Source organism: Camelus ferus, chromosome 24 (genome assembly GCF_009834535.1).
Source record: "Camelus ferus isolate YT-003-E chromosome 24, BCGSAC_Cfer_1.0, whole genome shotgun sequence".
NCBI classification, from domain to species: Eukaryota; Metazoa; Chordata; class Mammalia; order Artiodactyla; family Camelidae; genus Camelus; species Camelus ferus.
In genome coordinates, this window is record NC_045719.1 from 14,484,339 (window position 1) to 14,498,307 (window position 13,969).

Consider the following 13,969-nt stretch of genomic DNA (forward strand, 5'->3'; position numbering starts at 1 on the left):
TTTTATAGCTGTTGTGGAGAACAGGTGTGCCTACCTGTCTTTCATTTCCTGAACTTGAACTCTGCCCCTGGTTCATTAACTAAATCAAAGGCTCTCTGGAGCATCACTGTTGCTTCCACTAATGAGGGTGTGGCAGCCTCTCAGAGACGGGTACTTCGTGTCATCTCTTGACCACAAAAAGCACCTTAAACAAGATTTTGACTGACTTAACCTATAAAGGATACCCCAAAACTCTAAGCTACAACAGGACGTTTCATTATATCACACGAGTCCCTCAGCATTTTCTTCGTAAGGATGGTCATCGTGTACTTCTGCGGTAAAACGAATTAGGGTGGGGAGGTGCAGTCAACACTGAACTGAGACTCAGAAGCCCCAGGGCTGAATCACAGTTTCCCCTCAAGGGGGTTGTGAAACTCTGGCCAAGGCACCCAACCTCTCTGTGCCCCACATCTGGACACAAGGTTAGACATGATGTCACTAAGTTTCCTCCAATGCAGAAATAATTCTCTCTACTGAATGGTTATGTAGTAGAAGTTCATATCTGGCTCCTGAATATTTTCATAACTTTAGTTGGAGAATCTAAAGATTTAGGTCATGCCATGGATTATATAAGTTTGACTAGGAAGGAATCACTTAAGGTAGAGCAGTTATTAGCTGTGAGAGGTTATATTTTACCACGTTGATAAGATCATTACAAACAGCCATGTAGCTTTTAATGAGATAAGAACTTTTGTGCACCTATGGTGATCATTCATGCTACATATAAGATGTAAACATTTCAATTAAATATTCTGGTTCTTGGAAAGTAAATAGGGTACGTGGCTAAGAATATAGATATTATCTCACTGTGAGCTGAAAATGGGCATCAAAATTTTAAAAGATTTTTAGAACTAACCTATTAATTTAGCTCTCATATAAAACAATGTGATTCTGATACGTGGGACAAGAATTTGTTTTTATTTATTTTATAGTCAGGCAAATTTCTAGAAGAATAAATTAGTGGGGAAAAAAACACCTTATCTGATTTTTTTTATTTGTATTAAACAGAATACACTGGACAGCATTAAATGATTGGCTTCCGTACTGCCTGTTACAGAACATTAATGTCCTCATCACACCAAAGTTTACACAAAAGCAAATCTTACCTCTACTATGTTTTTGTGGATATAAATGGCTAAGGAATTATATAGTTTAAACCAGTGGGAAAAATTCTATTTTTGCCCTCAAATTCCTGCAGAGTTCATGGTGAGCTAGAAAAATAAATGTTTTATCACAAGATATATCTAGTATTAGTACCATAGAATGACCTACAATTTTAATAGTCTTCTAAATAACACCACCGTGTAGAGTTGTAGCACAAAAATCCTGCTACAGAAACACTTCACAGCTCTTGCGACTCAATGATGCTTTCTCTTTTCCAAAGATATTTCTCTTTTTTAGAGAACCTCTCAATTCTGAGTACACAGTATTATGAGTCCTTTCTAGCCTTAAGGACCCAGGGAGGAGTCCTTGCAGAGCAATGAAACTGCTGTCTGAGCTACACTGGTGTTTCCTTTTCTTTCCTACGTGGGACTGAAGCTGGAATTCTTCACTCACGGAGAGAAGCTCTGATGACAGGGTTTGTGAGAGGAGGGACTGGAGAGAAACCTTCAGGTATCACCTGCATGAGAAATGTTTGCCCTTCCTTTCCACACAGAAAATTACATGGCTTACTACTTAAAATGCCTCTACTTCATATACCTTCAATTATAAACAAAAGTGATATAATTAGGCTTGAACTTGGCATCTCAACCATCTCGCATTGAGGACAGCAATTGCTTTACTCAATTATTTTTATAAGTACTATTCAAGAGAGAACTGCTTATTAATACGTTGGTCCTATGTGTGCCAATGACTTTGAAAACTGACTTCCAAAAGGTTAAGTTGTGGAGATGAAAAATAGCCTTGCTCAGTAGCTACTATTTTGAACACTTTTGTGTATAACAGAATAATATGTATTCCAACACAGCAATAAGCACATGTAATGAATTAGATTCCACATATCTTATATAAAATCATCATTCTCTCTAGAAGAAGGTATAGAAAAAGAAAACAAGGCCCAGGAAAACTTTGGCAATCTACCAAAAGTTAGATGGCTACCAAATAGTGTATATCCTATTATTCTCCCTAGAATGTATGCATAGTAAAAGGTTGGAACTTGCCTTGCTCACACAAGACAGTGCCTGTCACATAATAGTTCACCAATAAAATTTTGAATGAATGGATTTAGTTTCTAATTTATCTTTCTTACCAAGTCACTTCACCATATGCCCCACCTATATGCTAACAGGCAACATTAATGGGGTTGTGAGCTTCAGAGCGAGCTTCAGGGTTAAAAATCGAGACAATCAAAGGGTTGGTTCTCTAGAACTTGGTCTGTCACTGAAGTCCCATTTCACCACATTACATTAGCAAAACATCGTTACTTCACACACATCACAAAAATTCTGAAAGGTAAAAAGAAATATCCTCATTTGACAGATAAAGAAACTTTGCGGGAATAAATGATTCATAAATGTACCAGAAATGATACAGTGGAATTTGAACCCAATATCACATGTCCAAGACTCCTTTCCCCACTTGGGTCCATGCCGTATCCTATATATGCACCTTTTCCCAACGTCTGTAATATTGCGATATCTTTTCTCATCTGCTTTCCTTCCTCTTTTAACGTGTGAGCCCTTTCGGGGCAGGCACTCTGTCTGAGTCTTCATCATATCCTTGGAGATTAGCGCAGACGCATACATTTTAGCTTCTCAGGCATTTTCACATTGCTAGCAAAGGTCCTATTCAGGTCACTTCAGTTAATGTGATTTATGGTAAGGACATCCAAAGAAAAAAAGGAAGACAGGCAACTTTCTCATCAACTAGGGCTCAGAGACAGTAATACCTCTTTCCAGGTTATTTCTGCCCCTCATCTGCAAGTACCTCTAAAAATATGTCAGGGGCAGCAAAAGGGTGAAAAGGAGTTTATATTCAGTGATTCTCAGGGCAACCTTGGATAGTTGCTATCTCTAAACTGAGTTGGATTCTGTAGAGAGGACAAGAAAAAGGTAAAATAAACTCAAAACACTCCCACTATCCCTTTAAACTGAGAACTAATATGGTTGATGTGGCTAATTTCAAGTCTTTTAAAATGACTGACCAGTGCTTTTATATGTCGGGGATGCTGTGAACATACCTTCTAAAGCACAGAGGAAAATTCTTCTTTCGCTCTGATTCCTCTTTATACATGGACTGGGCATTTACTGTGCCTATCACTTTCACATTTTTTATTCTATTTAGATCAGAACTTGAATCAGAGAGAGGCTAGGAGATTTATCGAGGTCACAGAGCTGGTAAACCAAGTCAAGACTCATACTCAGTTCTTTTGCCTCCAAGTCTCAAGTATTTGTGTCTACGCCATATTGCTTTTTAGAAGCTAAACTGTACTGTAGGGCTATGTACCCACTTTGAGATTTAAATTATTTGATTTAGAAACATACACTGATTTAAGACACGTGATACCAGCTTAACTGCTACTGTAACAACAGTCTTCAACAAGGACCCAGATATCCCTGAGATACATGAGCACTTCAGAGGGTACAAGTGCACAGATAGTTTTAAATGAATCATTTACTAGATCCTTAGCCCCCTTACACACACACACACACACACACAAACACACACACATTCTTTCCTTACTTCAGTCTGCTGAGCATGCACCTAAACCCGAGGCATCAAGCTTGTTCTCCTCTCCCAAATCCCTTCTAAAAAAAGCCTCTCACCAACACCAAATATCACTACATCACACTGCAGTGGATTGTAAAAGTATCTGGGTCACTAAACTACAGGATAATTCAAAATATCAATGTTAATAATGAGAAAGAGCATTAACTCCAAAGCTCATAATGAGTCCTTTTGCGAAAGTCATATGGTTTTCAAGGATTTATTTTCAACAAAATTAACATAAGACCTAATAGAGTTGTCAGCTAATAGGTCATTCTAAAATTATTTGTCATGATAAATTACTTGGTAGATTTAAATAATATAATTCAAAATAAGTTTAAAGAATATAACGACTCTGCTACTAAAAAAATCCAAGATCATCCACCTATTTATGTGAATAAGTTTCCTCAGTACTTACAACTGAAAAACAAAACCCAACAAAATAGAACTGATGCTAAAACTTGTTTCATTCTAGCAGCAAGTAATATTTATTCATGAACTCATTTTTTAAAAGCTTCATCCATCCCTTTGCAATGAGCTTCTGACAAAATTTTACTTTCTCTATGTAATACTATCACATCAAAAATTCCATATTTGCACATAGTTTAATCAATTGTGCTGCTCATAACAATTGTAAAGCTAATTCAATCTAGGAGAAATTGATTTTTAATGCTGAGAGCCTCAGAATTGTAGAATTCCAACAAAATAAAATTCCTATTCACATTTTTGTTGCAGACAAGTGTGACAGACTTCAATAAAAGCTTTCCTTAAAAAAGACATTAAAATATATTGAACAGTTAAAAATAAATTCCACTAGGAGAAATCTATAGAGGATACAGTTCACTACATGGAAATAAAATATTTCAAGGAGAAATAGAAATGAAATAAAATTTTCAACTATTAAAGAAGAACTTCCTCATCTGTTTTTTAATGGATGGGACTGGGCATCAAATGACTACAACTTTTGGATTCTACTGGCTACCTTTAAAAGTAATACAACAGTTTTATTTTAAAATATCAACATTCATCATATTCTTAAATTCCATCTTTTATAGCTACTTAAACTATAACAAAATTTTTTAGATATCATTGCAGAAAATTTTGAAGAAGTATATCATTTCTCAATAAAACTTTAGGGCTACATAAGCAAAAAGTTTTGAAGACCTCTGCAAGACAACATTAGAATTAGTCCACACAAACATCATTATTTTCCCAAAGCCGGAAGCCACAATTATATGCCAGCAAAGTTTAAGCAAAATTAGAGGGATGTGGTTAAATAATATCAGGTGACTCAAGAGAAGCTTTAGGCATGGAGTATATGAATTGTTTAAAGATAAACTGAGGCATATTAAAATTGTAAGAATTTATGTGAACAAAAGCCGATTCAACTCAGGCATCGCCAAACCAGAAATGGCTGGAATTGCTCCATCAACGGAATTTGAGGGGAAAACTTCTACAGAGAAAAGGCAAAAGCAAAATAAGGAAGTTACTGGTTGGCTGCAGCTTAAAGCCTAGTTGACTGCGATCAGCTGTCCTTAGGTTTCAGCTTGGTCACCCTGCGGCATTTACAGGCTCAGATTTTGGTTGGCGCCATGGCATCAGCACCACCTCCGTCTAATGGCCTCCTTGTTTAATTAATTTAGCAAAAATAATCAGCGACTTGGGTCCATCCTCCAGCGGGTGTTTCCACCATGCGTACATCCAATATCAACCTTGCAGGCCGGTAAGGAGTAGAAACCAGATACAGAGAAAATTACCTGCCCCGTCGCTGACCGAATTATGAGCAGAACCCCAGCTGGGACTCCCACCACCTCGGTCAATGTCAGGTGGCTGGGCTGATTACAGCTCTAAGGGTTAGCAGTGCAGTGAGGCTAGTGATTCTCGGTCAGGACTGAGCCAATGTCAGGAAGGGCACGAGGAGCAGTAAGAGGGAAAAGAAGAAAGAGAAGAGGGGAAGCAGAGGAGAGGGAGAGAAGGGAGACAAGCAGGGAGGTGAGGACGAGGAGGGAGACCTTCCTAATAGCCACGGGCTCGTGTGCTGAGCTCACCAGCCTTCTGACACCCACCAAGGCAGCACTGCTAGTTAACCTCTGCTGGAGGACAGCGCCTGAGAATCACGGGTCAGAGTTTAGTCTGCAGCTCTAAACTTCAGAATCCATCAGTTCTCTATTATACTAGTACCCCGATGACCTGCGTGGAAGACATCTTCTAAAGTGATACACAAGGCAACCTTCAAAATGTGTAATGTCTCTATGCATTCATTGACATGGAACTTTACCTTAATAACTGAGTGCAGAAACCAAGTTATCAAATGGTGTGTTGTAATCTAATTTTTTTTTGGTTAGAAAAAAAAATACAACTTGTATAAGTATGTATTTTGGGGGAAAAAAAAAGCCTGAAAGAATTTCTCCAAATATTAACCATGATGATCTCTAAGTAGTGTGCTTCTGTGTAATTTTTACATTTCTTATACCTTCTAGAATCATCTACGTGTCTAACAAGGAAAATATCTAAACTCCAAACAGCAATATTTATTATGAAACAAAACACCTTATGCAACCAATTAAAACCGTCTCCTATTAAATATTAAATGTTTTTTCCAGGTCTAGATACTTTACTAATAATGTCTGATAAAAGTTCACATGGGGGAGAAAGGAAGTTAAGAGGAAACACCGTGCCCTACTGCCAAATTTCTAATCTCTTTTCCCCCACTTCTGGAGTCAGTGTCATTCCAAGTCCCCCCCATACCCTCACTTCCCTCTCACACCCACCTCACACCTGCAAAATCCGCTCTGCACCCCTGCCCCTGTTTCAGTCTCTCCCTAGCCTCTCAGTTCACTGGAGCTCCCTGACTCGCTGGAGTCACACTCCTGACTGATCATCTCCCTGACTCTCCGCTCTCGGACTTGACAACAATCCCCGGTGCTCCCATTCCTTCTCCTCCCACTTCCAGGTTGCCAGGTTCTACTAGAAAAGGCACAAAACAGCCAGGCCCCCATTCTACTCTTGCGTCCTAATCTCAGCTGGGCCTCACACCGTGCACCAACCGCGGGATAATCATTTATCTTCTGTGCTCACGCTGTCCCTAACTCAGGAATGCGAGGTGCACTGACCGCCCCTCTCTGATTCGTGGTGTTGAGCTGGCTTCCTGTCACCTGCCCTCGGGCAGACCCTAGAGGGCTTGGACAGTCTCCTCCAGCCCCTCCCGACTCCTGCTCACTCCAACTCCGCCAAACTGTGGAATGGGCATGCGTGTAATTTTCCTGCAATTCCACTTCCAAATTACTTTCTCTCTTCATTGCATTCTTCTGACTGTTTCAAAGGAAGAGTCTGCCTCACTGTCAGGTCTTTTACCCACAGTTTTGATTCACCCATTCCTAGTCTCTCTTAATCACAACTGTTCATTATTCCTTGATTCCTTCCTCCTCCCCCCATTTCCTGTCCCCCTTCTCTTGCCGTCACTCTTTCTCCACAAACCCCTTTTCCTCTCCCGGCAGACTGTACACTTGGTCATGGTTTTCCAATTAAATCCTCAACTGCATCATATCTCTTGGTTCTCTTACCTCCTAACTCGAAAATGTAATCTACAATTGCTCTCTCCACTTTCTCAGTAACTCATTCCTTGACTCCTGTCATTTGACTTACACCCCTGGCGAAAAGTGAGCAGCGACTGCTAAGTTCAGATCCCATGACCGTCTCATTCCCCTCCTCCTCGCACCTTGCTAGGGTGCACCAACCACTGACTATTCCCCCTTTGTCTAACTTCTTCTCACTACTTACACTGGTTCTGCCTCCTTTTTTGCTACTCTTCCTCCACCCACTCATCCAACCTCTTCTCCTTTCTGAACTCGGCATCCTCACCAACGCTCCACCACAACCACCACAAGCCCCGCCCCTTCTCACCATTCTCACTCTAATGGAATCTGCTGGGCACCCACCACCCTGGTCCCTTGATCTCTCTCTTCTCTTAGTCTCTCGGCACCCTCTGCGTTTAGACTTCTTCCTCCTGCCCCCTGCACAAATATAAGCCTTTCCCATGAGATTCTGTTGCCTGCCTATTTCATTTAAACTGTTTCAGTGTCATAGACTCATTTCCTTCAACTTTTAATAGCACTCCTGTTTGGATAAATTCTACTTCTTTAGCTTTTACATCTATCCCAAGTTTCAGAAACACACTGAAATAAATAAAACTTCAGTCATCATCTCCCTGCAGTGATGCTCTCCTGCTGAAATTTCTGTTTCTATTAATAGCACTTGGATTCTCCCACAAAGCCAAGCTCACATCACCGGAATCATCTGACTCTTCCTCCCCTCGGTCCCCAGTCCATAAGCCCTATCAGTTCTTGGGTATCGTATCCATCCTCTCCCCTTCCCAGTGCCGCTTCAGCACCGATGTTCAAGTGCTATGTCTTATCTAAGCAGCTCCTAATTCCTAAGTGTCTCAACTTCAAGTGCTTTTCCCTTGTAACCTTCCCTTGGTATCAGTGACATGTTTAAAAGCCATGCTTTTGTCCAATGAAGTCCAAACTCCTTAGTCTGGTATATAAAGCACTTCAAGATCTGCCTCCAAGCTGATATTCCAAACCTGATCTGTCATGTCCCCTCACTATTTCCTCTCCCTTTCAGCTAGTAGCATTTACCATTTCTAGAATATCCTCTGAAACTTAAGGCCTTCACATCTGCACTCATGTTTCACTCTGGCTGAGATTTTCTTCCTCTTCAATTCCTCTTATCAAAGCAGGTTCATCCCCCAGAACCCCTTTCAAATCCCTGCTCTCCTATGCGGCCTGCCCAGAATTCACTTTGCTAACCTGAGTTGTCCATTGGGCCCATCAGTGCCTCAGTTGAAGCACGTATTCCAACCTGCCTGGCTGTAGTTACATGTTGTCTTCCCTAAAGGTTAAGCCTTTAGAGGGTACAAAGCCTCTATCATTCATTTTGCACTACCCATGTTTATTCCATACTATTAACAAAATGTGTATTTAACAAATGAATTAATAAGAGAACACTGTCAATGGTCTTATGATGCTGCTTCCTTTAAATTATGCAAATGTATGCTAATAGTGTGCCTTCCACAACAGGTGCTGCTGGAAGTAAACAGCGAATTTATCGTTGAGGTAATGTATGACAAAACTATTTTCTCAATTTAAAATCAAGAGAAAAACTGAATTTCGTAATGCTTCACATATCAAAAATCAGAATATTTGAAGCCATAGTTGTCCAGATAAAAAAGGTAAGGGAAAGAACCACTGCCAAACTGAAATAGCCACGGTAAAGCCACACTCCCAGGTGGCCATGCTTTTAGACATGGTTTGTGACAGCTCGGTGTAGTAACTCCTACTTATCAAAGAACACTAGTAGCTTAGTCATACATTTCCCAACCTGAAGCAAAGAAAACGAAGCAAAATAACATATCACAATGGGAAGAGGAATTTTCAGACAGTGATGTCAGCAAGAAAGACAATTGATAGTAAACCAGTGAAGGAAAGATAATGAAAATTAAAAATATGCAACACAACTACGTAAAACAAAAGAGACTCTGGTACCAACTTGGAGTGGTGGGACTCAGGAAGTAAAGTTACTATCTTCTATCTCTGGCAGGGCAATTAAATTTTTTACGATGATGATCTCAAGTCATTGAAGAAAATAAAGTTATTTTTCTAATCTTTGTTGACAAGCTAGGGAATATGTGGTACATTTCAAGAAGTTGTATCAAAATGGGTGGGGGGGAAGGCAAATGCTTTGGTTCTTGAAAGGATAAGCTCCATTCACAGGGAACATTTCCTTCCCCAAAGTGGTACTTATGAAGCTTTGGCTAAAGCAAACACAGAGCAATCTACGTCTCAATAGGTACATTGGAAGTCTCAATAAATACAAAGGATTTTTTTTAAATCTCTATTTGTATGCATACGCATGTAGAATTTAGTATTCTAAAATCTTTAACTACAAAATTCTTAAACATCCTCCAACAATAGTAACATAAGAACACAAACAGGAAAGCAGCCAGTAAGCAGAGGTTCAAATGGACAACACTGAGAAGCCATGTTGGTGTCCAATGGATTATTGCAGGTACCATCAACTCCGTTAAAATTTTCTTCTAATCCTGCAATAATTTATTTGGATACTTAGCCACAGCAGTGTCCTTATCAAGAGAAGAGGAAAATATCTTCCCCCTTTTAGGTGAGCATACGCACCCACTCACCAGCACAACCTGCCTTTTGCATGGGATGCAGCCACGTGGAACACTGGCAATCTTTTAAACTCGAGACCAGAAAGTCTGGTCTGAGAGCAGTGGAGGGTGAGGTGAGCAAAGCCTCTCACCTGGTGAGGACAGACTGGAAAAACAAAAGCCACACATATTATCCATTTAACACCCTCTGAGCTCCACACGTGGCTAATGAAATTTGATTCACTAGAATCACATAGTTAGATGATTCCAAGAGAAGGCGCAGGTCAGTGTGACCAAGCTACATCTATCTAGAGTTATGAACTAGTAAAAACTTTCTTTATTCCTCAAATTCAGTACCATGGCTTCTTCTGGATGCAGCTTACAATGCTGGATAAATGTCTTTACTGAATAAAGCTGTTCTAATACTGTATGAACTGTGAACACTTTTTGCTGAAGGTGAAAGAATTTGACATGGAAAACGGCACCACGAAATGGCAAACGGTCAGAAGACAGAAGCGGGAGTGGATCAAGTTTGCTGCGGCCTGTCGAGAAGGAGAAGACAACTCCAAGAGGAATCCGATTGCCAGAGTAAGTGATGAAGGAAACAGGGCTCTGCTGTGCTGATAACAAAGGCTTCTGCTGGGCGGGAAAGCCCTCAGACATTGCGAGCATTTGCAGCCTTCACTACCTCACAGTGATTTAGGAAGATGGGGGACATGGAGTGATTTCTTGTTGCTGAGGCGCTGGTTTGAATGTCACCTTCTAGGAGCCGATACAGAGCAGAGGGGCCTTGCGTGATCCTAGAAGAGAGACTGGAATCTCCAGCACAACCCGGCTTTATCTGTTCGTTTGTGTCTGCTTATTCCCACATGTGTATGTTACAGGAAGTGTATGTACGGTGAACAGTCATCTGACTACCCCTCCCCCAAATCAAGGGTCTACAGTATTGATTAATTCTCCCCAAGAAAGTAAGGATAATGTCAGAAGTCCCTGCTAGATTCCTACATCCAGAAATTAGGAGAGTCTTTAAAAAAGGATTCCAAATAACGGGGATCAATAAGGAAGAAGAGTTAAAAGAAGAATGTGTAACATACTGACTGAGGAAGGATGGGGCTACATTATCAGCCTCACTAGCTCTGCCTGGGCATCTCTGTCTTGCCCCCCTAGTGAAACCCACAGTAGTGTGATCTTCCAGAATTCTCTCCTTATAGCTTCACGCGTACACATAGCTTAAATGCATATAATGAACTTTATATATATAATAAGCATCAGCAGTACTGTATCTCAGCTCAAGAAAAGAGATTAATCTCTCTCAGAAGTTTTCAAATTTGGGAAAATTTTGGGAAAGCTTTAAACTGTTACTGTTCCCTTTCAACTCACAGTTACAGCTTTATGTTGTCCCACTTGCGGAGCACATTCTTTTCTCTGTATTTGCATTTGGGGGATTTCCTGGATTTTCATCTCTATAAATAAGATCTTTGGATTAGAGTGGAGCTAATCCAAGTTGTATTTCCAGCTGTCTTTAATTGTGGACATTTGGGCAACAAATCTCAGTATTTTACTGAGTGTTCTCATCTTTAGTATACAGGTGAGATCTCAAAATTAAAATACCTTTCTTTAAATTTATGAGCAAGAGATAGAAAATGATTCAAACAAAACCTATGTGACGGAATATCTTCCATAAAATCTTTTTGGCAAATGAGTGATGGTAGGTTTCAACTGATAAAATTATTGTCAATACCTCTAAACACAGTATTTCTCTTCTGGCTTTCTTTATCTATAATTTTTATTAAATCTCTAACTAAAGTCCAGACAGTTGTACACATAAACGTAACACAATCTTTTCAAAAATAGTAAGGATGGTTATTTCTTCTGTCAAACTCTTTCGCTAGATGCAAAGAAAATCAGAGAACTGGACAATGTATTCTTTTTCTAAAATTTATTTTGGGGGGAGGTAATTAGTTTGTTTTTTTTTTAATTTACTTGTTCTTTATTATTTTAATGGAGGATTGAACCCAGGACCTCGCGTATGCTAAGCAAGCACTCTACCACTGAGCTATCCCCTACCCTGACAATGTATTCTTAATTAACAAATCTAGCATGGAGCACGTATGTGCCATATGCCAGGAATTGGGGTGGAGTGTCTACACGTTACCTCATGCAATCCCCACAACAAAGCTAGGATACAGGCTGGTGCTTGGCAAAGCTATGTGAATCTTCCCGTCACACAGGCGTAAATCATGGTGCCAGGTTTGGGTCCAAAGCCCTTCTGGCTACCAGACCCACTCCCTTCCCATCTCACTACACTCTGCAGATCACGATCTGCTCTAAATCAGATGACCATCCCGGTCCTCTTCCTCATAGATCCGATCAGACTGTGAAGTGAATCAGAGGATTACATACCGCATCTCTGGGGCAGGAATTGATCGACCGCCCTATGGAGTGTTCACCATCAACCCTCGGACGGGAGAAATCAACATCACGTCAGTGGTGGACAGAGAGATAACGCCGCTTTTCTTGGTAAGTCAAGCAGTGTGTTTTGATTTATGCATATCTTCATCCCTTTTTTAAAAAAAAAAATCGTCTCAGGGCTAATATTTATTTTTGATAAAACACTGTAGACTGAAATCAAACAAAGGGCTTGGACAGATGAAAAGCATATAAATATAAGTTTAGAGTTCAAGATTCTCTGTTATGCTGCATATGAATGGGACCAAATGTCTTGATGATATTCAAATTACTGTAATATAGTAATATCACTGTAATATAGTCTGAATTCACTGGGAAAATTCACTGAGCATTCTCTTTGCACATTTCCTGGTATATTTTCAGGCATGTTACTTATTCCTTTGCTGGAGAAAGACAGTCTTTTTCCCCCAACTTTCCACAGATCTACTGTCGGGCTCTGAACTCGCGGGGTGAAGATTTAGAAAAGCCTCTTGAGCTTAGAGTCAAAGTCATGGACATAAACGATAATCGCCCTGTCTTTACGCAAAATGTGTACACAGCCAGCATCGAAGAAAACAGCGATGCCAGTAAGTAGAAAGACACTCCTTCCCTCATTATGCCATCTCTATTTCTCTTGGTCAAAACACAGGTAATTTCAGTATCAGAAAAAGGCAAACTTGTGCTTTGAACAAACCTCACAAACTCTAACTTAAAACCGACTGAGAGAAGAATCATTATCTAAAATGCTAAACATCCTCTTGTTTGTGGAGGATCCTTAGACATATGACTTGTCAGGAGCTTAGCGCCTTCCTCAGAGATGGTCACTGGGCTCATGACTAACTGAAGAGAAGACGTAAGAATGTGAAATGGGCTCTGTTCTGGTCTATTCCTCAAATTCTGGGCTGAACCACACAGGTTCACCTGCAGTTGTAGCCATGGGATCACTCACAAAGGTAACACTGGTCTTCAAAGTCTACACAGCCAAGTGACATTCCATTCTCTCATTTTTTTTTTTATCCTGCTTCATTCATTCTCCAACTCTCACACTCGTCTCTCTTTCCTTCCTTCTGTCCCTTCTCCTTTCTGCATTTTTGCTTTTCCTATATTGCTACTTCCTCTCTTCTCCCCTCTATGCCGTCTGCCTCTTTCTGCCCCCAGTCCTCTAATATATGCCTTTGCCTTTTACATCTATGTCTTGCTCTTACATGTCTAAATAAATTTTGGGGAAAAGAATAGAAAAAAGAAAGTCCGAAAGAAAGACAGGTGAGAAAAAAGCAAGTTAGAGGTCCCTATAGAGAGTCAAAGAAAGGATGGAGAAGCCTGGGGGTGGGCAGGAAAAAAGAGACAAGAGATGTTAGAGGAAACACAGAAAGAGATAACAAAGGGCAAAGGTTGAGGGGGGGTGTCAGGAGAACCCCTTTTTCAGATCCCCTAAGGAAAGTGCTGTTGACAATAAGAAACATGGAAGTTTTGTAACACAGGATGGGAGGACAAAGCGAGGGTTCTGCCTAAAAGAGGCAAAACAGAAAGAGTGTCCAAAGTCCATCATTGTTTCCCCCAAACACACTTCGGCACGACCTTGGTGAAGGAAGGGACAGTGAAACG

General features: G+C 40.3%; 1 protein-coding gene across 1 annotated transcript in view; it reads left to right on the plus strand.

The window, feature by feature from the left end:
* DSG4 (desmoglein 4) overlaps positions 1-13,969 on the plus strand; it is a 37,880-nt gene that overhangs the window by 2,251 nt on the left and 21,660 nt on the right. The window contains 4 exon segments of the mRNA XM_014561292.2: positions 8,829-8,864; positions 10,373-10,504; positions 12,281-12,436; positions 12,807-12,951. Coding sequence (XP_014416778.1) covers positions 8,829-8,864; positions 10,373-10,504; positions 12,281-12,436; positions 12,807-12,951 — 469 coding nt within the window.